At 34.9% G+C, this 27,061-nt stretch overlaps 2 protein-coding genes across 5 annotated transcripts in view; one reads left to right on the top strand and one right to left on the bottom strand.

Moving 5' to 3' along the window:
• Positions 1 to 4,904: 4,904 nt before the first annotated feature.
• The window catches only part of LOC137405787 (uncharacterized), a 114,113-nt gene continuing 91,956 nt past the window's right edge, over positions 4,905 to 27,061 (top strand). Inside the window, exons 1-8 of one of the 2 annotated variants that reach the window (XM_068092188.1) lie at positions 4,908 to 5,183; positions 7,088 to 7,230; positions 10,596 to 10,666; positions 16,047 to 16,136; positions 16,418 to 16,561; positions 17,416 to 17,498; positions 19,455 to 19,530; positions 20,072 to 20,715. In XM_068092188.1, coding sequence (XP_067948289.1) covers positions 4,938 to 5,183; positions 7,088 to 7,230; positions 10,596 to 10,666; positions 16,047 to 16,136; positions 16,418 to 16,561; positions 17,416 to 17,498; positions 19,455 to 19,530; positions 20,072 to 20,271 — 1,053 coding nt within the window. In that variant the 5' untranslated portion in view covers positions 4,908 to 4,937 and the 3' untranslated portion in view covers positions 20,272 to 20,715. Of the gene's footprint in view, positions 5,184 to 7,087; positions 7,231 to 10,595; positions 10,667 to 16,046; positions 16,137 to 16,417; positions 16,562 to 17,415; positions 17,499 to 19,454; positions 19,531 to 20,071; positions 20,716 to 27,061 lie in introns of those variants that run through there. The other variant, XM_068092189.1, reaches the window with a different exon arrangement.
• Positions 21,070 to 27,061, bottom strand: part of LOC137405786 (histone acetyltransferase p300-like) — a 45,304-nt gene continuing 39,312 nt past the window's right edge. For all 3 annotated transcript variants that reach the window (XM_068092184.1, XM_068092187.1, XM_068092186.1), the window contains 5 exons: positions 24,376 to 24,598; positions 23,921 to 24,138; positions 23,713 to 23,811; positions 22,528 to 22,645; positions 21,070 to 21,659 (listed from right to left, as the gene is read on the bottom strand). In XM_068092184.1, the coding sequence (XP_067948285.1) occupies positions 21,604 to 21,659; positions 22,528 to 22,645; positions 23,713 to 23,811; positions 23,921 to 24,138; positions 24,376 to 24,598 (714 nt within the window). In that variant the 3' untranslated portion in view covers positions 21,070 to 21,603. The remainder of the gene's footprint in view (positions 21,660 to 22,527; positions 22,646 to 23,712; positions 23,812 to 23,920; positions 24,139 to 24,375; positions 24,599 to 27,061) is intronic.

Raw genomic sequence — 27,061 nt, 5'->3', positions numbered from 1 at the left:
AGTAAGCATGTGTTTCTCTTGTCTCTGTTAGTCATGTTCGTCAACTGAAGACTGTTAGTCATGTTAATCAACTGAAGACTGCTAGTCATGTTAATCAACTGAAGACTGTTAGTCATGTTGATCAACTGAAGACTGTTAGTCATGTTAATCAACTGAAGACTGTTAGTCATGTTATTCAACTGAAGACTGTTAGTCATGTTAGTCAACTGAAGACTGTTAGACATGTTAGTCAACTGAAGACTGTTAGTCATGTTAGTCAACTGAAGACTGTTAGTCATGTTAGTCAACTGAAGACTGTTAGACATGTTAGTCAACTGAAGACTGTTAGTCATGTTAGTCAACTGAAGACTGTTAGTCATGTTAGTCAACTGAAGACTGTTAGTCATGCTAGTCAACTGAAGACTGTTAGTCATGTAAGTCAACTGAAAACTAACTTGACTAACATGAGCTGTCCAACTGCCTGTGTTGAAAAGTGGTGACTAAACAAAAAATACAAAACTGAAAAATTTTCACGCTCAAGTCCCATAAAATTGTTTTCATAACATACCATCATATAACTATATTATAGTACATCATAATATATAGTTTACTGTATTCTATTGCAATATATGTATTGTGTTGTATGTTAAATACTTTCTTTATTGATAAAGATAAGATAAGATAAAGATAAATAAATAAATTTCTTTATATTGTGAAGTAGTATATTGGTAGTTATACTAATATAAAGTAGTATATATATGCATAAAGGTAATGTATTATATGTTATTCTATTGCTGGTTCATGTGCTACTGTAGCTGAAAGGTCACCACCCACTCTGTCAGCTGCTGATATATGATGTCACATAAGCTTATAAAGGCTATATCAATGTGACCAAAACAATACCTTTGTTTTGCTGTTTTTATTGGCCGAGGGACATTTTGTGAATTTTTCATTCAATTCACTTTATTTTTTAACTTCACCAACTTTGTTTTAAAAATAGATAGCAAATATAAGATAAAACTTTTTTGATCAAATATATCAAAAATTTAAAAAGAGAAAAATGTTTAAAAACTCTATCATAAATGAGGTGAACCTACAAAATGAATAAAAAGTTTTATATGCTGGTAATAACTGCAGCTTGCTAAAATAGTTCCTAAATTTGATAGTGAACAAAGATATAACTTGAATTAATTTTCAGATCATTTGATATTTTTTACTATTTCTATATATTTTTATATTTATTACACCATTCTGGTACCCTGGCAGTCTCTAGTGTGCCATAGGAAATTGTAAGATGTAATAACTATACATACAATTATTCTGCAAATCTAGTGGGTAGTTGACTGGTGTAGTTGTTAGATTTAGTCTACCACATTGAAGGTTTGAATCCTGCACAATGCATTCTATTTTTCCCAGCCTTCAAACGTAGCTTCGAACATAAGGACAGACATACGGACATACGGTTGGACGGATGGTTGGACAGACATATGAGCATGGTTCTTATTATCGTAAAGATTGTAGCAAATATTAGACTTATTTGTCTATTGACCAGACTAATGTAGATGTAATACATTAGTCTGTATGTAATACCATATTACAATTATATAATTACAATACTACAATAAAACTGTTGTATCAATATTTTATTTTAATATTATAACTATTTCAATATTTTTTACAATATGATACAACTGCAAAAAAACATTATGCCATATTACATCTGTGTAAAGTACCTTTAATACAATGTATTTTATTATATTACATTATGGAATAGTTTGTCATTATATCTGTATATAACCATAAACTAAGCTCGTTTTACAGTAATTTGATAGAATTGGATTGCAAGTGGTAAGTCATAGCGAGCTGGTGCCAGAGCTATCAATCGCGGTCACTTGTCACCTATTTATCAATATTAGCCTAATTTATAGATGATAATAGCTTCTCACAGACTGGCTAAATACAAATATACTCATTTCCTTGTAACGTACTGTACCTTATTCTGATTGGTTGGCTATGAAAGCTCTCACAGCCTGGTACCCTTGGCGCACACCCAGAAAGTCCTTTACAAGCTCTATAAATAGAAAGATGTTGCAAAACAATTTTGTTATGATTGATTTGGTGCTGGTAATAAAAGGAGATCAATTCAAATATTTTATCTTTTTATGTTTGATTGAGCTGACATAAATTGTAAAATAATTACTGTTGTGTATGAATAGGCGCCTAATTTTATGCTGTACGTATACGGCCTGTCACTGTTACCAGCCTCTTCAAAAACTACATCGTTACAAATCAAAAAACAGCAAAGCTTGCAAGGCTTTTTTTCATAGGAGTTATGCTCTTTCACCGTATATACTTTACCAGCTTTTTACAAAAAATCAATCTAGATACAAACTTCTTTTTGGGAGTTTTGTTTCCTTCACAACTATCTCAAAAAACTTAATATAATCATAACATGATGCTTCAATTATCACAAATATACCTACCGTTGGTGAGGTCACTGCCCTGTTAGCTACTGATCTAATATGTCACAAGACGTAAGAAGGATATTTGATACCTACCAATACTATATTATTTTATTACGATTCTCTTTCTCAGTAATTTCTATATTACTATATTACTATTTTACTATATTATTGTATTACTATATAGCTATATAGAGTTATAGACTAAACACGATATTGCTATATTACCACAGTAATATTACTATTTCACCAGCTATATTACTATATCATTATACTAGGTGAATGCCCGGCGTTGCCCAAGTACTAAGTCTTTCATCAGAAAATTTATTTTTACTTAACATATAATAACAGTTACCATTTTAACTTTCAAACTTCATATCATGAGAAATAAGTGTTTTGTGCAATTCAAATAAATTAAGAAACAAAATAAAACAACTATAAAAGTGTTTAAATGTAAATGTGAAATAATTAGCAAGTAATAGCTAAATTAAGTCTTTTTTGCTACGATTACAGTAAAAGATGATTTCGTACTGATACAATTAATACGAACTGAGAAAACAAAATAAAAATCCTGAATATGTTGAATTAATAATAACAATTTGTGCATAGAAATGTGTGTATAAAAATACTACTGTTCTAGCAAAAGCTATCCATCACAACTTTGAATACGACGATACTGGTGCCTCTCGACATTGGTACAAATGTAAAAATGAGATATCGAACTTTCTTTGTCTGGTACTTTGTCTGACTGAACGGATAGAAAATGTAGAGGCTATTTCTACTCGAGATAACACAATTGTCCGAATGAAAATTATTAACCTTTACTGATTTAGCAATCCAACCTTACGACAAACTAGAAATAAAAGTGTAATGGCACAATTGAAATGGCACATTTAAAAATTAAAAACTAAATAAATGGGTAATGGTAACAAAAATTAGTTTTAAACAATTAAAAAAAACAAATGCCAACAGTAATAATAGTTAATAATCAAAAGTGCACATTTAGCGTGTGCATACGGTATATGATAAGAGCGATAAAATGCTAAGGACTGTATAGCTCAGTGGTTAAATGTGTTGTTTGAAACTTGTGGCTGCAATCTCCGTGAGTTCAAATCCAGCATGATTCAGAAATTTTATCCCTAAAATTTAATAGTTGTAGCTGGACATACCGAAGGACATACAAACAAACTTTAAGATATGTATATAGGTTGATATATTGATATGTTTTTATATAATTGTTTATATTAGTATATTACTATATTACATTAGCGCTGTTCTTCTGGGAGTTTATAAATACTATACCAAAGTGCAATACATTAACTCGGCATCACAAATCCTTAGTATTCTTGTAAACTATAAAGTTCTGGATAAGATTTATTTTAATATATTACAACAAATTAAAATAACCTCTTTAATAACTTATTTTAAAAATACAATAACATTATAAAAACTTTGTGTAGTTTGTATTTTAGCTTAACGACATTTAAAAATAGTTTTATGATAAATTTTTCAACTGATGCGTTTCAAAATAATTTCTGTCTGAAGTACTTCAAATAGAATTATGACATTCACTATTCTTTGCAAGCTTTAATTATATTTGTCCACAAAGATCTGATAGATATTTTATTTTAGACAATTCATTTGCTTCATGGCACTTAGGAATAGCCAAAATAGTTTTGTAATAATAAATAGATTTATATCAGTCATACATAAATCAGATTTAACAACAATCAAGGTTTAGTTTGTTAAAATACTTTGGGGAATCATAAAAAAAAATTTTGTTTTTTTTATTCATAATAGATATTAAATTTATTTACACTAATCAATGTCATTTAAAGCAAACTAGACCATAAAACAAAAAGCAAAAAATAATCAAGTAACTAAGTTGTGTTTATTGAAAGAAAAAGCTCTTTTTTATAACGCCGTTCTATAATGTAAATTGGCAATGTGTTGGTGTCTGGTTCTAATCTAAATCACGCTTGTAAAAAAATTGAATGCAACCAAAAGTAGTTGTGACGCTGGCTTACCCAAAGCTGACTAGTAGCTTCTGTTGTAAAGTGCTCAAATAAAATAATAGAATTTATTGTTGATAAAGTTATCGGAATTGTACTGCTTAATGATCTGCACACAGTGCTTTGTGGTTTTATGGTTCAGAGAAAAAACTAGTCTTTATGACCGAACATTAAAAAAAACTGTCATTCATTCAAATAAGGTCTACACACTTTTTTAAATAATTTGTTTTAAACTATTAACCTCTTGCTGTAATGTTGAACAAAATTAGCATTTTATTCATTGGGTAGATTTAGCAAACCCGCTAGCCCTCATTCTGTGCTATGCACGGGTCGGCTATAATTTCCTCATTTGTTTATCCTCTGACAAGCCCTTGGTTTTTAAGCCTTCTATTGTGGTGCGAATATCACTAGGAGATCTCTTAAAAGTGGTAATTGCCAACATATTTAAGGTTCAGTCCGCTAACGCTTGCTCTCATTGCAAAAAATGGAGACAAAAGAAACAGAGCTCTCAGCAAGGGAGGAAAAGGAGCCGGAGAAAAAGCCACTCATCAAGGCCAAAGGCTTGTGGCGAGCAACAGCAAAGCTTATAGCTAGTCTTTGCATCACGACTTGCCTTGTGTATGCTTTATACAATCTCCATTCGACTCAACATGAACTCAAGTCATTGAAAGAAGACTTTGAGCTGCTTCGTGACCAACTTCTTGGGTTGAAAAACACTTGTGAGAACTGGGTAAGTCAGCATGTTAAGTCAGCATATTAAGTCACTTTCAATCAGCTTACATCAGTTCACTCTCTATAATAATCTGATACGCTGATGAAATGCAATCAGCTTATAGCAGTTACTACTATAAACTGATTGTATTTCATCAGTGCATCAGATTAGTATAGAGAGTTGACTACTATAAACTGATTGTATTTCGTCAGTTTATCAGATTAGTATAGAGAGTTGACTACTATAAACTGATTGTATTTCATTAGTACATCAGATTAGTATAGAGAGTTAACTAATATAAACTGATTGTATTTCGTCAGTTTATCAGATTAGTATAGAAAGTTAACTCCTATAAACTGATAGTATTTCATCAGTGCATCAGATTAGTATAGAGAATTGACTACTATAAACTGATTGTATTTCGTCAGTATATCAGATTAGTATAGAGAGTTAACTACCATAAACTGATTGTATTTCGTCAGTATATCAGATTAGTATAGAGAGTTAACTACTATAAACTGATAGTATTTCATCAGTATATCAGATTAGTATAGAGAGTTAACTACTATAAACTGATTGTATTTCGTCAGTATATCAGATTAGTATAGAGATTTAACTACTATAAACTGATAGTATTTCATCAGTATATCAGATTAGTATAGAGAGTTAACTAATATAAACTGGTTGTATTTCGTCAGTATATGAGATTAGCATAGAGAGTTAACTACTATAAACTGATTTTATTCCACCAGTAAATTAGCATGAACCTCTTTTTTCTTCGAAAGTCAACAGCTTAGAGCTACCGTCCCAGAAACTGGGCATTGGCGCCATAAATGGAACAAATGCTGCTGTAACTAGCAGATACACAATTATAGGCAATTATTGCAGGGGTTTAGCAAGTACGCATTCTAAGGAAGGCAAAAAGCCATCTTACCACATCGTCTTTACTAAAAATGTATTTTTAAAATGGTAATAGCTATTCTACTAACATTCACTTGGCATAGACTATAATGCTATTTTGGTAGGCAAATATACTACCCTCTGTTGTTAAGAGAAGGGTGTGTTACTACCAATAACAAACTATGCAGCATTGCGCTGCAAATGGTTCCTAATCCCTTTTCCATTCCCTGCTGGCTGCATGTATTTACACACACAATAAACACCATTCAATAGCATTATGCAAAGCTACAGTAATGAGTCATAGTGTGAGACAGATAGTTTTTTGGGCTACTTTGTTGTTGAAAATACAAATATTTTTATTATATGCTATCAAAATTAACAACGAAACGACAGCTGTTTTTAGATTAAGCAATTAGGCAAATATCCATTTCTTACCGTTACTAGTTGCTATATTATATTTGCAAATGTAGGAAGTTTAAAAAGACAAAAAATACACGTTTGATTGACAAAACCAAATAGCAATTGTAAGACTCGCTATGAGAGTTGCTTTTTTGCTTATTAATGGGATTTATTAATTTATTCATTAAGGCTTGAGGAACATTTACCTAAAATAATATTTTTGTTACTAGCTAGCTACCAGCTACAATCAACTAGCTGTCTATTAGTTAGCCACAATCTACTAGCTATCTACCTGTTATTATCTACTAGCTAGCCTCTACTAGCTAGTTACCTATTATCATCTACTAGCTAGCATCTACTTGCTAGCCACCAGCTATCATTTACTAGCTAGATACTAGCAACAATCTAGCAGCTAGCTACTATCATCAAGCTACTAGGAAGCTACCTATAACAACTTTTACAGCTTTTACAAACTGCTATAAGCGGTTTGTAAATTCTAATATGTACTATAATCAAAGGGTTGTTGTGTAAATATATTGTGGTGCTACAAGGTCGAACATCTAGCATAATGTTTACTATCGTAACTGCACGATTGAGATCCTTTTAATTTGTTGCGGTTGAAGGAACATGGTGAGCGAACAAAGCGCCAGACACAAGAAAATGACGCCGCTTTTCGAGATAGGTCTCCTGGGTCACCTAGAGGGTCAGTTCGCAGCCGACCCTCATTTGACGCACCCAGTCCTAGCCCAAGTCCCAGAGATGTAAGGTAAGCTATAAGAGGAAATCCACAATCAGGGAACATAAGCTAAAAGGTTGAAATTTAAATTGCAAGCTTTTGGCTGACAAGGCTAGTTATTATAAGAAAATGTCTTAATGATGAAAATATTTTAAAGTTCTTCATTTTATTTGCTGACCAATGTTCTGACAGGACCTTAGATACGTCTGTAACAGTACACTGCTAGCCATTGGTGGATATGCAACTCGCTGGAATCAGCTGCAGATACTGTAGTTTGTTGTATCTGCTTGCTGAGACAACTCCATTCTTAGCATCTCATTAGCTGGGCTAACAATAATTAGGCAGATGCTGTTAAACATTCTGATTACAGTCTGTTTGTTATATTTCATTAAAAAAAGTACATTGTGGTGACAAGAAAAAAGGTGTAATGAGGATCTACGCATGCAGTAGCATAGCTAGTCATGGCGCTGAGCCCTGGGTAGCAGTTATATGATTTATTTAGATGAAAAAAATATACAACGACTATTCGAGTGAATCAAAGGGGTGTTGCTTGAGATTTGATTTGAAATGATTAAAATTGCTTATTTGTCGGAGGTTAGTTGACAAAGGGCTCCATACTGCCGATCCTTGAAACATGACCTGCCTATGACCCGATGCAAAGGAAGAAGATGGAAGTGGTGGAACGATCAAGGAATGATTTGTGTTATATGTAATCAGTGGAGTAGTGTTTCTTAAAGGACGAAACGCTAGGAGAGCAATACAAAATTTGTAACAGTTTAATTTAATCTAAGTGATACAGATCTTTACTAAGTCCATGATAAAAACAGACGATATTTCTCAAAAACAGAATACATGCATATGTAAAAACGAGTAAGAGAGGGAGGCTTAAATGCATTTTGGATCTTCATGAATTATAATAATCTAAATCTAATAGCACAAACAGCTAATAAATCGATAGAACTCATGCAACTGCCATCAACACCTGCTTAAGCTTGCCAGATTGACAGTTATTATAGCATCAATCAAAGAGATGATAGATAAGTCAGTCGAGGCATATCCTGATAATTTGTTTTTCACAAAGGGATGTCATAGTCTGCCAGAAAACTAGCTCCTAGTTACTTCTATGAAAATTTATCACCCGCCGATGACCTGGATATTTCTATTATGTAAGAAATTTCTCTCTGCAAGTCAGAATCGAATTTATATTATTTTATAGAGTTTTTTCAACTACCGTTGTTTTTCAGTTGATATTCTGTTGTTCATTAACTAGTTGCATTTTACAATTCACCATGCAGAGCATAGAGATGCTGAGGTGCATATACATATGTACACGTACGTACATGTACATACCCATATGTACATGTACATATATGTATGTACATGTACGTACACGCATGTACACCTAAATACCCGCACAGACGGTGTAATAAGTTGGTGTATTCAGCACTGTGCATATGATGCAGACAGTATGTGAGGGGCCTCTCATCTGCCAAGGCCTCTCATCTGCCAAGGCCTCTCATCTGCAAAGCGCTGTTGTGTCAAATAGATTTGCAAAAACTTTTAGCTAAGTATTATTCCCTTGCCCATGTTATTATTATTTTATTTCATGGAAATCTTATTTGTAGAGTAAGGTTCTCTTTAGGTAAGGTAAAGTATGCTTTAGTATATAGTATATATACTATAGTATGTATATATACTATAGTATATATATACTATAGTATATATATGTATATATATACTATAGTATATATATATACTTTAGTATATATATATATATGTTTTAGTATATAGTATATATACTATAGTATGTATATATACTATAGTATATATATATGCTTTAGTATATATATATATATGCTTTAGTAATTTTAGTAATACTAAATGCTGGATACCTATGCGGTGTGTGATGTATACACAACTTATATAGTGAGAATTCAAAGTTCATCCGTTAAATACAAAGCATATAACTGGTACGATATATTCCAAATGTATAAAGATTGTGTAATGTGTTGTGTAGGTGCATGAAGATAGGTCGATAGGTGCATGAAGATAGGTCGATAGGTGCATAAAGCAAACATAGCATATGGGTAAATAATCAAATAATTGAGAGCTTGTACTTTGTACACACATATGCATGTGTATACGAGTTTTGTGTGCGTATCTGGTGGGTTTGAGTAGTTTGGGGAAGTATACACAAGTGTTCAACTGTGCATGTGCATATGTACCTACATGCACATGTACGCGGGTGCATGTGCAGGCATGCATAAACACGCGTGAACACTTACACACATGAGTGCATAAGTACACGTGTGCGCCTTAACGCACGCAACTGCGAGCATGATTTATGTAGTAGGTGTGAGTGCCTACATGCAACACAAGTTCTGGTGTGGACCGTAGATATAAAATGTACAGAGAGTGTACAATGATTAGAAAAATATGCTGATTGTGGTTTGTCGGCATGCGAATATTTTTTCTCATATAAAGACAAGATTGTCATAAACTCCCATCATTGGGACAGTAAAACCTTCACTGACCTTCCCTGACCTTCACTGACCTTCACTGACCTTCACTGACCTTCACTGACCTTCCCTGACCTTCACTAATCTTCATCTCTATACAGAAATTGTGATGATAAGCAATTTATCTCTTCACACAAATTATTGTTTGGCATATGTTCACCACAGTTTCTCAAAACATTAAAATTTTGTAAGTGAGACTACAAAGCTGGTAACCTTCAAGAATAAAGTGCTAAATAATAAACATATACAAGTCAAACAGTGTATTCTACGGCACATATTCTTATCATTCATTCTGCTAACCTAAGTTATGCCAATAATATGGTTCCATGAAAATAAAGTAACAATAAATCCATCTTTTTTGCTGGTTATTACCTTTTGTATAATTTATTTGTTTTAATGCATTATGTGATGACTTGAAACTAGATGAACTGAATACATATTCTTATAAAACATTTGCTACGATAAACATGGTTTCGATATATTAAAAGAATATTATAATTGATACATATCATTAGAATTTATAAATATAATTACCAGTAACTGTATATGTAAAGGTTTGGCTGAATTTAGATTTAAAAGCCACCTTCTGCATGCTGTTACGAACATGCCATACCACTTTCTGCATGCTGTTATGAACATGTCAACCCACCTTCTGCGAGCTGTTATGAACATGTCAAGCCACCTTCTGCATGCTGTTATGAACATGTCAACCAACCTTCTGCATGTTGTTACGAACAAGTCAAGCCACCTTCTGCATGCTGTTATGAACATGTCAACCAACCTTCTGCATGTTGTTACGAACATGCCATACTACCTTCTGCATGCTGTTACGAACATGTCATACACATTTGTTTTCATCAACTCTTTATTTTGTAGTCCAAGTCTTCCACTGACTCCCTTTGAAAGTGATAACTTTGTCAAATATGAGGAGAATATTGCTCGTAGAGGTAGTATGTATTCTTTATTTGAGAGCAAAATATCGCGTTAGTGAATTAGTTAGCAAGTTAGTTTTACTAGCTTGTCTAAAACTTGACTGTGTCAGTGTATGTTGTTTCATATTTGTAATAACGGGCTGTCCTTCTGCACGGCTATTACAGCCTTTATGAGACATAATCATCTTTGTATTTCTAACAAGATTAACTTGGTTTTCGTCTATTGTCAACTTAATAACTTTCAGACCAACTTGGTTTTTGTCTATTGTCAACTTAATAACTTTCAGACCATCTCAGGTAATATTAAGTTGAATCCCCCAACACAACACTGAAGTCTGGCTTACACTATATCACAGTATATCTGTGTTTATCCCGCAATACATCAGCGATCGTCTGTGATATCTATGTTCACACTATATATACTTGTATATATTCACATATCCATCCGAGTTTATTTCAGTGAATAGTCCACGGCATAACGTTCTCATTATACAAAGTAGTCATGGAAACAAAGAAATACTAGTCTCACAGCAACTGCCATGAAAAAGATTTCGATTAAGCTAACAGCCAATTACCATCGCTGAAGTGGTGTACATTGCACAGGCTCTTGTGGATCTTTGAACTGTTGGGAAAGTTTGGCAGCTGCAATATTTTCCGACATATCTTCATTGCGACGATGCGATCGGTTTACTGTGCACATAATTGACAATTGATTGCCGAGAGGACAACACCGACATATAATCGTTCACATCTAATCTTTATGCCCCAATTGTTGCAAAACATTATGTTGATATTGCAACATTTGTTACAAAGTCTGTGAGTTTATCACAAAGTTCTTTGTATTCTTTTTATTATTAAATAGGGTTAAATCTTGTTGGAGATAAAATATGTAGTTTTCAAGTTAAGCTGGCATGAAAATATAAAGACAGTCATGCTGTTTAATTATTGATTTATAGACCTGATAAGTCTATAGGAGCTATTGATAGGGTCTATAAAGTCTATAGGAGCTAATGATAGGGTCTATAAAGTCTATAGGAGCTATTGATAGAGTCTATAAAGTCTATAGGAGCTATTGATAGGGTCTATAAAGTCTATAGGAGCTATTGATAGGGTCTATAAAGTCTATAGGAGCTATTGATAGAGTCTATAAAGTCTATAGGAGCTATTGATAAGGTCTATAAAGTCTATAGGAGTTATTGATAGGGTCTATAAAGTCTATAGGAGCTATTAATAGGGTCTATAAAGTCTATAAGAGCTATTGATAGGGTCTAAAAAGTCTATAGGAGTTATTGATAGGGTCTATAAAGTCTATAGGAGCTATTGATACGGTCTATAAAGTCTATAAGAGCTATTGATAGGGTCTATAAGTCTATAAGAGCTACTGATAGGGTCTATAAAGTTTATAGGAGCTATTGATATGGTCTATAAAGTCTATAGGAGTTATTGATAGGGTCTATAAGTCTATAGGAGCTATTGATAGGGCCAATAAAGTCTATAGGAGCTATTGATATGGTCTATAAAGTCTATAGGAGCTATTGATAGGGTCTATAAAGTCTATAGGAGCTATTGATAGGGTCTATAAGTCTATAAGAGCTACTGATAGGGTCTATAAAGTCTATAGGAGCTATTGATATGGTCTATAAAGTCTATAGGAGTTATTGATAGGGTCTATAAGTCTATAGGAGCTATTGATAGGGCCAATAAAGTCTATAGGAGCTATTGATATGGTCTATAAAGTCTATAGGAGCTATTGATAGGGTCTATAAAGTCTATAGGAGCTATTGATAGGGTCTATAAGTCTATAGGAGCTATTGATAGGGTCTATAAGTCTATAAGAGCTATTGATAGGGTCTATAAAGTCTATAAGAGCTATTGATAGGATCTATAAGTCTATAGGAGCTATTGATAGGGTCTATAAAGTCTATAAGAGCTACTGATAGGGTCTATAAAGTCTATAAGAGCTATTAATAGGGTCTATAAAGTCTATAAGAGCTATTGATAGGGTCTATAAGTCTATAGGAGCTATTGATACGGTCTATGAAGTTTATAAGAGCTATTGATAGGGTCTATAAAGTCTATAAGAGCTATTGATAGGGTCTATAAGTCTATAGGAGCTATTGATAGGGTCTATAAAGTCTATAAGAGCTACTGATAGAGTCTATAAAGTCTATAAGAGCTATTAATAGGGTCTATAAAGTCTATAAGAGCTGTTAATAGGCCTATAAAGTCTATAGGAGTTATTGATAAGGTCTAAAAAGTCTATAGGAGCTAATGATAGGGTCTATAAAGTCTATAGGAGCTATTGATAGGGTCTATAAAGTCTATAGGAGCTATTGATATGGTCTATAGAGTCAATAGGAGCTATTGATAGGGTCTATAAGTCTATAGGAGCTATTGATAGGGTCTATAAGTCTATAAGAGCTATTAATAGGGTCTATAAGTCTATAGGAGCTATTGATACGGTCTATGAAGTCTATAAGAGCTATTGATAGGGTCTATAAAGTCTATAAGAGCTATTGATAGGGTCTATAAGTCTATAGGAGCTATTGATAGGGTCTATAAAGTCTATAAGAGCTACTGATAGGGTCTATAAAGTCTATAAGAGCTATTAATAGGGTCTATAAAGTCTATAAGAGCTGTTAATAGGCCTATAAAGTCTATAGGAGCTATTGATAAGGTCTAAAAAGTCTATAGGAGCTAATGATAGGGTCTATAAAGTCTATAGGAGCTATTGATAGGGTCTAAAAAGTCTATAGGAGCTATTGATAGGGTCTATAAAGTCTATAAGAGCTATTAATAGGGCCTATAAAGTCTATAGGAGCTATTGATACGATCTATAAAGTCTATAGGAGCTATTGATTGGGTCTATAAAGTCTATAAGAGCTATTAATAAGGCCTATAAAGTCTATAGGAGCTATTGATACGATCTATAAAGTCTATAGGAGCTATTGATAGGGTCTATAAGTCTATAGGAGCTATTGATAGGGTCTATAAAGTCTATAGGAGCTGTTGATAGGGTCTATAAGTCTATAGGAGCTATTGATAGGGTCTATAAAGTCTATAAGAGCTATTGATAGGGTCTATAAAGTCTATAAGAGCTATTAATAGGGCCTATAAAGTCTATAGGAGTTATTGATAGGGTAAAATCGTAAATAGTTTCAGTGAGTGGACTAAAAATTTGGCAATTTTCTTGCCATAATTCTGTTAATCTCTGTCTATTGATAAATTTAGAGTATACATAAGTGAATGCTAGCAAAATTAACAAATTGGTTTCTTTCTGCATTTGTGTTGCCTGTTGGTCTAGAACACCCGACCTGTAAACAGCAGGCTGGGGGTAAATTCCCAAAAAGGCAACTAGTGGTGATAAAAATGCCGTCAGCCTTAAATTTCTCTCTGCAAGTGAGCATGTCTCTAGTCCTCAAAGTTCCCTTCCTACTGTACTAAGACATGTCCAGTTAAGGTCACAGAGACATTGTTTGTACAGAATTGCGCTTAAAGACACACACACAGCCTCTGCTTGCAATAAGCTAAGCAGACATCATATTCGATATACAAAGGATTGCTCACACACCGGCTTCAAAATCCTAAATAAATTATGCCCAAAATATTTCCATTTATCCTTCCACACGTGACAAACATCGTTTTTTATTCGGTGACACCAACATACTACATCTAGCACCATATGTTTCAGTTTATGAACTCTCTGTTACTACAAGCTACAATTCACTATCGCGACTCCTCTGCAACACTATAAAATTAGCAATACTACTAAATTACCAACTTTCAAAACACTTTTGTTTAACTAACTCAATAATTCCTGATTTTGGTCTTTTCATTTTTGTTTTGACATGTAGTGAAAAACCTCATTTAATACCAATAAAAAATTCTACGTACCTACATTGTTACTTATAGAAGTCGCAACAAAATCAACCAATGCGAGATAACTCCCGCAATGAAATTTATGATATTTCACGCTTAGAAGTTCTGCAGAATGATTAATTTTGGTTATTGCATCGGCGCTTTCTTTTTAATATTGACACTTCTCGCTGCTTGTCAAAATCAATAAATCCGAAAGAAAATTGTTTACTATAAGAAGCAAATCATAAAAAGGTTGGTAAAGTCATCAACTTGAAAACTTTTCTCTATAACTAAAAATGCTGGCTACAAGCCAAAACATTATCTATAATCGTACAACTATGATAAAGTGTATATTTTATTATAAATAATGCATAATAACACAATGTAGCCTATAATGAAGCATTAAAATAGACAAAAATAATGGAACAATTTTACACTGAAATTTAAAAATATCAATTTTTGATTTTCAACATCATTATCAATCGATTTTCAACAAGGAAAATTTATTTTACTTATTTGATTGTATTTTACTATTGATGTATGCCCTAATTTGAAAAACATATCTATTTTTGAAATGTAATTATTGCCAAGAAGGTACTATATTGTGAAAGGTATTTGATATGTGTTAGCTAAAAGAAGTTTTGCCAATAAACTTTTGCATATACGTACCTACTCGCCAACAATCTCCATGGCTCACTATGGCCATTGTTTGAAGATGTTTATTTATAGATGTTACTAAGACCACTTTTTATGGAATTGTCAGATCTTTGTGAGTCTCTACTCAAGGACATTATGAGAGTTGGCACTGGACAGATTGGACCGGCACTGAAATTTGGCCTAAAATAACTTAAGTTGATGTGAACACTGACCAATATGATCGATAGGCCAGTGGTTCGATTCACTTAAAGACCATTGGTGGTGTTAGGAAGGGTGTCCAACCACAACTGCTCTTGTGCCAAGTCGGATGATCGGCGACTAAACAGGAGACTCCATTTGCGCTTCTGTGTGAATGAGGAGAGTGGCTAGTAACCCTGTAGGACTAAAAACAAAACTTGACACAGGGTGGAGGAGCTTATTTGTGAGCTAACAGCTAGCTAGCTAGAGATGGTGTCCCAATAAAAACATCCAACAGAAGGCAATGTCAAGCCACTGTTTAAACCTGCCAAGAACAGCGATGATTATAGAAAGTGGGAGTAGAACCATGGTTGCCTAAGTTCTCACAGGAGTACAGAGGGAGTGGAAAAAGAAAGAAGAGAAGAGAGAGGGGAGAGAGGGGAAGGGGGAGAAAGATAGGGAGAGAAAAAAGGGAGAGGTGAACAATCCCACAAAATGAAAGTTACAAAAAGAACTAGAATAGGTCTTTTGCATTATAATTTCATCTTCCAATTTTCTCGCTAACTGCTTTTCACTTGCATGCTTGTAATGTTGGTAACAGACTCCTAAAAAACTTTTGTCTTCAAAATCAGATTTTTGAACCAATTATACATTTTTCAATTTTAACTTTTCCAGTTATCGATGTATTTCTCCTTCGCTGTAGGACCATCTGGACAATCCACTGGACCTCAGTCTACATTCATTCGTTGGGGCAGAGTTGAGTGTCCTCAGACATCAACAAGAATCTATGCTGGTCAGTTGATGCTGTGAAATTTGACGAAATAGGCAGATTACTTTATGGTTTTGAACTTCAACTAAATGAGAGGATAACTCCTACTTTGTTACACTTGTTAGGGGTAGACAGCTTACGCTATGCCAATCAATTCCAGGTATAAACATTACATAATAATACTTCATATTAAAAGCTCTTTTTGGGAGACAAATCTCTAGATTCTCTCTTCTATGTTCGAACTGACTGTTGATGTCCAATTGTATTTATAGCCATAAACTGGTCTCATAGTATGTTGTTTTCAGGCTATGTTGGATCTGCACACATGTCACGGCATATGGGAGGATCTTCTGAATTAGAATGTCTTCCAATGTTTCCTTCCTGGCATTCAAACTCTGCTACCAATATTCAGACCTCTACCAAAATCTTTGCTGCCAAGTTCTTTCTAGGTTGGTGCGACGTAATGGACTATAAGGTCGTTGATAAAAGATTTAATGCTTTTATTGATTGTCAGTTGCATAGTGGGTACTGTGCATCTATTCTCTGATGAAACAGATATTAAACCATGACCTTTACTATAGCCGAGATACAAAGTAGTTGGACCAACAGCGTCTTGTGCCAAAATTGGCGAGCTAGAATCGTAAATAAAAACTAACCTATCATATGTTTCTGAGTTTATTAACGCAACAGTGCCATCTGTAGGCATACAATCTCACTATACATGTAGAGGAATTGCTGAATAAAAAAACATGTACAACTGCAAACATTCACAGAAAAGAGCTAAAGAATGTCAATTTTTGGAAAAGTGCTTTCTTGGTGGCAATTCTGATGCTGAAGGACCTTCAATATGTTGGAAGGTTTTACACGTTGAGAGATGTCACCATGGTGGAAGATTTTCATAGCTCTCAGCAAATGTAGCACATGTTCTCTTGCCTGATGCTATCCTATGCAAATTTACGTAAAACTCAATACATGAACATACATGTACATCTGATACAACTGTATACATTTCCATGCCTACTTCATGCATATCTATGTATGGAGCGTATAAATGCTTGTTTTTATTCATGATTGTGACTTCCATAAACACCAAGGACCAGACATGAAAAACGGAATCACTTCATATAACATATACAAAAGATTTTATATGTATTTTATATTTAAATATGTAACTGATTGGTTTAGTTTGATTTGTCTCAAAAAGTCTGCTTTTTCAAATGGATATTGAGTGTTGAAAAGTTTTTCATTTTGGCATTTTGAGAACTTCACTTTTCTTTAGTCAATAAAATGCTTTATAAAACAGGTTCGCATCATGGGATATTCTCATCGTCAGCAGACAACTCCGTCATCACTTGCGCTGTCTGTTTGTCAAGATATTCTCCTGTGGTGAGTTGAAACTGCCTCTAGTTTTTTTGGCAGATAAAAGTTTCATTTGTGAGTTAGTGTCACATTTAATCTTAGATATGCACAGGAAACATAGCTAACCTTCATGGGAAAATGTCATTTTATATAATTTATTGTAATGATAAATAAATAATAAATTTATTAATTTGTATTCCTTAATTAAATCTACCAATGTGTATTTATTGATAATAAGTGCACATTAGTAGTTAACAATACAATATAACGTATAGCTTAATACAACATAGTATATTATGTTGTACTATATGTTGTAAGCAACCTGTAATGATATACAGTATTATTGATAATATGAATGAGATAATACGAATAATACAATTCTGTGATAGTATATGATTCTATGATACTACATGATAACAATGATAATATGGTATAACATTCTGTAATATTATATATTATACAGTGATAATCTATATATATATTTCTCAAAGTATGTCTGTTTTCGGTATGTCCAGCTATAGCTATTATTAGAATAGCTGTAGCTGGACAACACTGACTCAACGTCATTGCATACCGTCATTAGAAGCCTAAAGCTTACTAGCAAGTGTACAAGAGTTTTCCATAGGCAATGTGCCAGGTCACTTGGCAATAACCCACCACTTGCTGGAGAGTTGCCTGCCGGCAAATGGCAGGCAACTCTCATTACTTCTCATTGTTTATAAGTTGATTTTAATACCATTTTCTATTGGCAATGTGCCAGGCTAATAGCAGGTGATAGGCAACTCTCATCACTTCTCATTGTTTATAAGCTGATTTTTAATACCCGGGCAACGTCGGGAGGCACAGCTGGTCTATATATAAAAATCAAGTGCTTGTCTGTCATCCTATTAATTATTAACCTATCACTATTATAGTGATGGGTTAAAATACGCACGCTTGCACTCAAGTGCGCCGGGAGAGATCATGATGTGTAACGGTTATACAATTATTCAACGTACAGTTTTACAACGTACAATTATTTCACAGTTTGGCAAGGTGAATGCAAGATTTAGTGGTCGTGCGCTTGGCTTCACTTCTATGCATCCGAATGTATCGGTTCAATTCCTAAGAGGTGCAATCGTTTTATCCCAACACTTTTAGCCGGCTTTAGACAAACACGGTTTTTATAGTAAAGACTAGCTAAATGCCCGGCATTGCATGAGTAATAAAAGAATTACCTAATGACTTTGAGTAACTTAAGCTAGTAAAGTTAAGAGCTTATTATGGTAAGAGTCGTGTCGTACGTCTGATGCCAGTTTGTGACGTTACGCATAATGCTCTATAATGGAATCAAAAACTTCAAGTATGCTAGTATTTTTGCAAGCATTGCATAAGTATATGCCCTATTATTCCATAATATGGCAAGGACAGCGTAGTGTATTGGGTTAGCTTGAGTCTGCACACCTGTAGGTTCCATGTTCAAATCCAGTGCGGAGTGGATTTTTCGATCCCAAAACCTTATTGCTTTAACTGGACAGATGAACGACAGACAAAAACTGAGGTTTATGTATACAGATTATTAATTAAAAAAACAACTTAACTTACCAGATGAAGTTATTAAAATTTATTGGGTAAAGAAACTTGTCCAATGGCAACTACGTTACCTGCCACTCTTTATTAGCTATTTTAAATCTTGAGTAAATGTGTAGCATAAGTAGAAAAAGTTTTTCAGCAATCTGTTTTAGCTCTGCCTCAAGCTTTCAAATATTTGTATAATGAATTGGCCGGACACACACAGAAATAAGCAGTTACCATCATTTAAAATTTAGAATGGTAAATGTTGTATGTTGATTAAAAATAAATTTTTTGTGCAAAAACTTTTTTATTACTCATGCAACGCCGGACATTTATCTAGCCTAGCATAATGTTGTATGATATTATATGAAACACAATCTGGTATAACGTTGTGCTAATTACGTTGCACTATTTTGTATACCCACACAGATTACTATGCCCGGAAGAGTTAACTGTCCTAATTCATGGCTGAGAGAGTACAACGGGTATATGATGTCAACACCAGGTACCGTTTCTTCTATCAGCCTAATATCTATTAATAAATTGTTTAGGAAATGGAAAGTTCCCTTGGTCTAACACGTCTTTTCACAATTCACTTCAGAGAAATACAGTTTCTGACCGGTCTTTTGGGAACTTCTGTTTATTTCTTTGCTTTGAAATTATTTCTGTTTTAATAATCGTTAGACATTCTAAACTCATTGGTTAACTAGCTTACTTTCCCGCTACTTAAAAGTACGTTGTACAGTAATTCACTGCCATTGACATTCAGCCCCATTCTGTAACTACATTATTCAAGTCACCCTGCGTGAGGTATTAAGATGAGTAATTAAAGTTTGCTTTTTTATCAATGTCCTTTCTGAAAACATTGTTTTGTTTGGTGTATTTCATTTGTGCTTAAATGACACTCTTTATGATGACACAAAATGACAAAATAAGTTGTTGACCAGTACACCTTCGATTTTGTACACACACTTTGCACTTATAAGCACTTGTGGTAACAAAATTATGTTGCATTAAAGTAAACCTTGCTTATTTTTGTATTTAAGGTGTGCGACATGAGATGGTGTTTTCCTCCCGCAACTATTGTGTGGATAAGAATGCAGACTACTACACCGGGCATAATGACAACAAGGGCCTAAAGCTAACATTCCTACAGGCCGGTAGCTGTTATCAAAATATGCATCCATGCAATCGCTATACAGAGAATCATAGACTAGCTTGCGTCGTTTGTTCTAAAGTTTCATAACTGCGGTGTATCATACATCATCATAATGGATGCGAAACATTGAGAACGATCAACTGAAACATCTCCTTTCAAACTGAACGCGTTTGCCCTAACAGATCTTGCACAATATTACAACCTTTTAATATTAAAATATAGCAATAATGTGACATTGTTATAATATTTGTATACACACAGTTACACAGCTCTGAAAAATTTGTACAGCTATCCTTGGAATCAACATAACGTCTCAAATGTAATGGTATTGTACTTGCATTAAGATCACGTAATTGCAACCACGAATGCTAGATTTTTATACACTTCTTGTCGTAGCATGCTACCTGTCCTAGTGCATTGCACTATTTTTGTACAAGTAATTGGGGAAACTCAATTTTGTGCAGAACCATGTGTGGATAGCTTAGCGGCTGCCTGAATTAGTGATTAAATAATTTACAAGATAAAACAAAATATATTGACGCGTTTATTATCGGTATAATATTACAGGCGCATTTGAATGAATATAGTGTATAACTTTAATTCTGTACACAAAAGAATCAATGTAGCATCATAAATATATCAATTACCCCACTATTAAATACTATAGATATACATAATTATATTACGATAATAATGTACTGTATTATCAGAAAATACATAATTGAGCTTACTGCTATGATCTTTGACAAGCTCTACCAGTGGCAGAATGTTTGCTATCTACATCGATATCCTAAAATATGAAATCTGAAAGGGGATCCGGGGCATACATACACATACCGTGTTGCACATCAGCTGGCTCGTGCAACTGCGTAACTGAAAGTCTGGCAACAACTATGCACAATGATGGACCAACAACTAGTAATATGCATTATGGCTGCTGCCAACAAATTTCATACAAATACACCAGTAAAATGAGGAAAAAAATTGCTGCAGGCAAGTGCCGTTAAAATGTACAATAAGTTGGCTCGTGGTAAAAATGTGTGCACAGCCGTTACAATACAAAAGTTACAGTTGTTACAACCGACAGCATTGTCTGTTGGTTGCATGAGAGCGGGTGAGGCAGAAGCTTGCTGTCTGGGTGACTGAATAGACTGAATAGGTTGAGGAGAGCGTGTGTGATGCTGGAGAGAAGTAGGTGAACGCACTTGCTGTAGCAGTTGGTTATGCGGTGCCGAGGAGCGCATCACCAGCTGCTGTGACATGCCCCTGGAGTTATCCGGTGTGTTGTATCTTGGCTGACCCATTCCATATTGGCTATGCATACTTCCAGGAGGCAACACGGTCCTCGCACCCATTGACTGCTGGTAGATAGAATTCTAGGCTTGCTGATAATGCATAGGTCTACGATGGCTCCACATGTCAGGGCGCATCGGCTGAGGCATCCCTTGCGGAGGCATCCCTTGCGGAGGTATCGCCTGTGGAGGCATCGCATGGGTATATTGAGGGCATGTGAAGCTAAAGATACTCACAGGTATATTAAGGGCATGTGAAGCTAAAGATACTCACGGGTATATTGAGGGCAAATGAAGCTAAAGATACTCACGGGTATATTGAAGGCAAATGAAGCTAAAGATACTGACGTGTATATTAAGGGTACGTGAAGCTAAAGATACTCACGGGTATATTGAGGGCATGTGAAGCTAAAGATACTCACGGGTATATTGAGGGCAAATGAAGCTAAAGATACTCACGGGTATATTGAGGGCACGTGAAGCTAAAGATATTCATGGGTATATTGAGGGCATGCAAAGCTAAAGATACTCACGGGTATATTGAGGGCAAATGAAGCTAAAGATACTCATGGGTATATTGAGGGCAAATGAAGCTAAAGATACTGACGTGTATATTAAGTGCACGTGAAGCTAAAGATACTCACGGGTATATTGAGGGCAAATGAAGCTAAAGATACTCATGGGTATATTGAGGGCATGCGAATCTAAAGATACTCACGGTTATATTGAGGGCACGTGAAGCTCAAGATACTCACAGGTATATTGAGGGCACGTGAATCTAAAGATACTCACCGGTATATTGAGGGCACGTGAAGCTAAAGATACTCACGGGTATATTGAGGGCACGTGAAGCTAAAGATACTCACGGGTATATTGAGGGCACGTGAAGCTAAAGATACTCACCGGTATATTGAGGGCACGTGAAGCTAAAGATACTCACGGGTATATTGAGGGCACGTGAAGCTAAAGATACTCACGGGTATATTGAGGGCACGTGAAGCTAAATATACTCACGGGTATATTGAGGGCACATGAAGCTAAAGATACTCACATGCGGTGAACACCTTTTGTGTCGGTTGTTTAGGTGGTGTGGAAGGGGTGGCTGGTTTGACATCTTTAATGTCTTTCACATCGGGCTTTGGGGTATGAGGTGCTGATCTTGGCTCTTCCTAATGAAACAACAGATATATGGATAAAAGCTATACGCTAAAAATCTGGTAGGCAACTCACGAACAATGATACCAATTCAGGTACAAGCGCATCCAATAGAATTATCTCGACTGCACACTAGCTAGGTTTGACAAACAAGGAAATATTTTGTAATTTACTTAAGGGGAACAAAAAACACTATTATAAACATACAGTATGTATAAAATACATATTGTATGTTTATAATAGTACATTCTCAATTATACTGGTTAAAGAACTTGCAAGTATTTTTTGAGTAATTCAAAAATACTTTTGTTTAACTAAATTCATGTCATGTTTAGTAAAACTCATAACTGAGCTAATCCAAAGATCAACACTTTTTCAAGAGCCGTGCGAGTCTTTAGGTGTATTGATTTGATTTAATTTTTTCGTGACAAATGGAGCTGACTGCAATAACTATAAGCTTATATTGCTAGTTACTCCACTATTAAGTGACTTTCAAATGGCCATCAACACATGTTTATTTTGTTGAATTTGCCTTACTAAGTGCACTGGTGTTTTCTACTGTGACTCCAATATTGACAAGTTTTCCATTGATACACTTTCTTGCAACTCTAGATTTATGTGCCACATGAAGTGCTCAAGTTTACAAATTGCATGTTCATATCAAAAACCTTTTGTTAGTAGCCTAATGCTATGCTAGAAAAGGAGGTAATGTGCGAACAGCTAACTGTGATGGTTGAAAAATTAGAATAGTTTCAAACTGGTAATTTAATAATTTCCACAACCATTAAAAAAGAGCAGTAAGAAACATCTTGACTGTAGAACACCCGGCATAGAGCAAAAACTGCTCTATTTAACGTAAATAATACAATGATAACCCAAACAACAAAAATTATTTCTTATTTAATGTACATCAATCAATCAATCAAACACCAAGGTTGTATTGGTTAACGATCAATGGTATGGCTTACTCAATGTATACTATACTATGTATACTATACTATGTATACTATACTCGGAGGGTATAGGAATATCAACCAAACGTTACAAATACAAAAAAATAAGATTAGACATGTAAACATACCTTCACAACTGGCTCTGATTTTATCTCAGCCTTCATCTCATTACCTGACATTACATCCATAGGAACATCTGGCTCACTCTTCACCTCCGTCTTAAACTCCTTGAAAAAAACAAAATTCAATGTACATATCAACAGATATGCATGGATAGCTTGTAAACTCACCATTACCGGTCAAGCAAAGACGACATGCAGCGTGATGGTTACTTACGATGCCGCTTTGCTGCATCTGTTGCCTCCTATGAGCCTCATGGAAATCGTTCTTACTTTCCTGCAGAGCCTTTGAGGCAGGCATACCTGTGTTGCTGTCTCCCACGGGAGGACTCATCATGGAAGCAGAGGAAATGCTTTGAGAGCCTGCAGATGGTGGACCAGAATAACTAGGCACGGAACCTGGCCCTCCGGGATTGAACTGCACACTGTTGGGACCTGTTTATGAAAACACACAAGAGTTTCCAAAGCCGTCACACAAGTTTCAAGTAGGACATTAACTTAGGAAGAAATGAGGGCAATAGTGTTTATACTACCATATAAAAGCAATGCATATGTTTCACGTCTATTGTCAAAAAATTATTATTTTAAAAATACCTAAATAGTTGTTAACCTAAAACTATTCTTAACATATGTACTGGAGACAGTTATGGTGAAAGATTTACAAAAACCAACCATTCATGTTGGAATTGATAGAGCCGGCGTTAGAAAGGGGTGCCATATTGTTGAGCTGAGACAACTCAGGAAGGCTAGCTCCGGGCTGCAATGAAGGCATGACCGGCATAGCCTGAGAGCCTGCTTGTATGCTTTTCATCTGCTGTCGCCGTGACTCCCTTTTCTGCTCCAGCTCCTTCTGTATCTCACATATCTTCTCAGCAAGCTTTTGATAATAATTCTCCTACATAAGAGCATTTAGATGATCAACCACTTGTAAACCAAAGGTTCACTAATATACTGTACTATTGTATCTGTAGCAACTCATAACTCAGCTCTGTTTACTAATATACTGTATTACTGTATCTGTAGCAACTCATAACTCAGCTCTGTTTACTAATATACTGTAGTATTGTATCTGTAGCAACTCATAACTCAGCTCTGTTTACTAATGTACTGTACTACTGTATCTGTAGCGACTCATAACTCAGCTCTGTTTACTAATGTACTGTACTACTGTATCAGTAGCAACTCATAACTCAGCTCTGTTTACTAATGTACTGTACTACTGTATCAGTAGCAACCCATAACTCAGTTCTGTTTACTAATGTACTGTACTACTGTATCAGTAGCAACTCAAAATTCAGCTCTGTTTACTAATGTACTGTACTACTGTATCAGTAGCAACTCATAACTCTGCTCTGTTTACTAATGTACTGTAGTACTGTATCAGTAGCAACTCAAAATTCAGCTCTGTTCACTAATATACTGTACTACTGTATCAGTAGCAACCCATAACTCAGCTCTGTTTACTAATGTACTGCACTACTGTATCAGTAGCAAGCCATAACTCAGCTCTGTTTACTAATGTACTGTACTACTGTATCAGTAGCAACTCATAACTCAGCTCTGTTTACTAATGTACTGTACTACTGTATCTGTAGCGACTCATAACTCAGCTCTGTTTACTAATGTACTGTACTACTGTATCAGTAGCAACTCATAACTCAGCTCTGTTTACTAATATACTGTAGTATTGTATCAGTAGCAACTCAAAATTCAGCTCTGTTCACTAATATACTGTACTACTGTATCAATAGCAACTCATAACTCAGCTCTGTTTACTAATGTACTGTACTACTGTATCAGTAGCAAGCCATAACTCAGCTCTGTTTACTAATGTACTGTACTACTGTATCAGTAGCAACTCATAACTCAGTTCTGTTTACTAATGTACTGTACTACTGTATCAGTAGCAACCCATAACTCAGCTCTGTTTACTAATGTACTGTACTACTGTATCAGTAGAGACTCAAAATTTAGGTCTGTTCACTAATATACTGTACTATTGTATCAGTAGCAACTCATAACTCAGCCCTGTTTACTAATGTACTGTACTACTGTATCTGTAGCAACTCATAACTCAGCTCGGTTTACTAATGTACTGTACTACTGTATCAGTAGAGACTCAAAATTTAGGTCTGTTCACTAATATACTGTACTATTGTATCAGTAGCAACTCATAACTCAGCCCTGTTTACTAATGTACTGTACTACTGTATCAGTAGCAACCCATAACTCAGCTTGGTTTACTAATGTACTGTACTACTGTATCAGTAGCAACCCATAACTCAGCTTGGTTTACTAATGTACTGTACTATTGTATCAGTAGCAACTCATAACTCAGCCCTGTTTACTAATGTACTGTATTACTGTATCAGTAGCAACTCAAATATCAGCTCTGTTTACTAATGTACTGTACTACTGTATCAGTAGCAACTCATAACTCAGCTCTGTTTACTAATGTACTGTACTACTGTATCAGTAGCAACTCATAACTCAGCTCTGTTTACTAATGTACTGTAGTACTGTATCAGTAGCAACTCAAAATTCAGCTCTGTTCACTAATGTACTGTACTACTGTATCAGTAGAGACTCAAAATTCAGGTCTGTTCACTAATATACTGTACTATTGCATCAGTAGCAACTCATAACTCAGCTCTGTTCACTAATATACTGTACTACTGTATCAGTAGCAACCCATAACTCAGCTCTGTTTACTAATATACTGTAGTATTGTATCAGTAGCAACTCATAACTCAGCTCTGTTTACTAATATACTCTACTACTGTATCAGTAGCAACCCATAACTCAGCTCTGTTTACTAATGTACTGTAGTACTGTATCAGTAGCAACTCAAAATTCAGCTCTGTTTACTAATGTACTGTACTACTGTATCAGTAGCAACTCATAACTCAGCTCTGTTTACTAATGTACTGTAGTACTGTATCAGTAGCAACTCAAAATTCAGCTCTGTTCACTAATGTACTGTACTACTGTATCAGTAGAGACTCAAAATTCAGGTCTGTTCACTAATATACTGTACTATTGTATCAGTAGCAACTCATAACTCAGCTCTGTTCACTAATATACTGTACTACTGTATCAGTAGCAACCCATAACTCAGCTCTGTTTACTAATATACTGTAGTATTGTATCAGTAGCAACTCATAACTCAGCTCTGTTCACTAATATACTGTACTACTGTATCAGTAGCAACCCATAACTCAGCTCTGTTCACTAATGTACTGTACTACTGTATCAGTAGCAACTCATAACTCAGCTCTGTTTACTAATATACTCTACTACTGTATCAGTAGCAACCCATAACTCAGCCCTGTTTACTAATGTACTGTACTACTGTATC

This window comes from Watersipora subatra, chromosome 10 (genome assembly GCF_963576615.1).
Source record: "Watersipora subatra chromosome 10, tzWatSuba1.1, whole genome shotgun sequence".
Classification (NCBI taxonomy): Eukaryota; Metazoa; Bryozoa; class Gymnolaemata; order Cheilostomatida; family Watersiporidae; genus Watersipora; species Watersipora subatra.
This window is presented reverse-complemented; position numbering and strand designations above follow the sequence as displayed.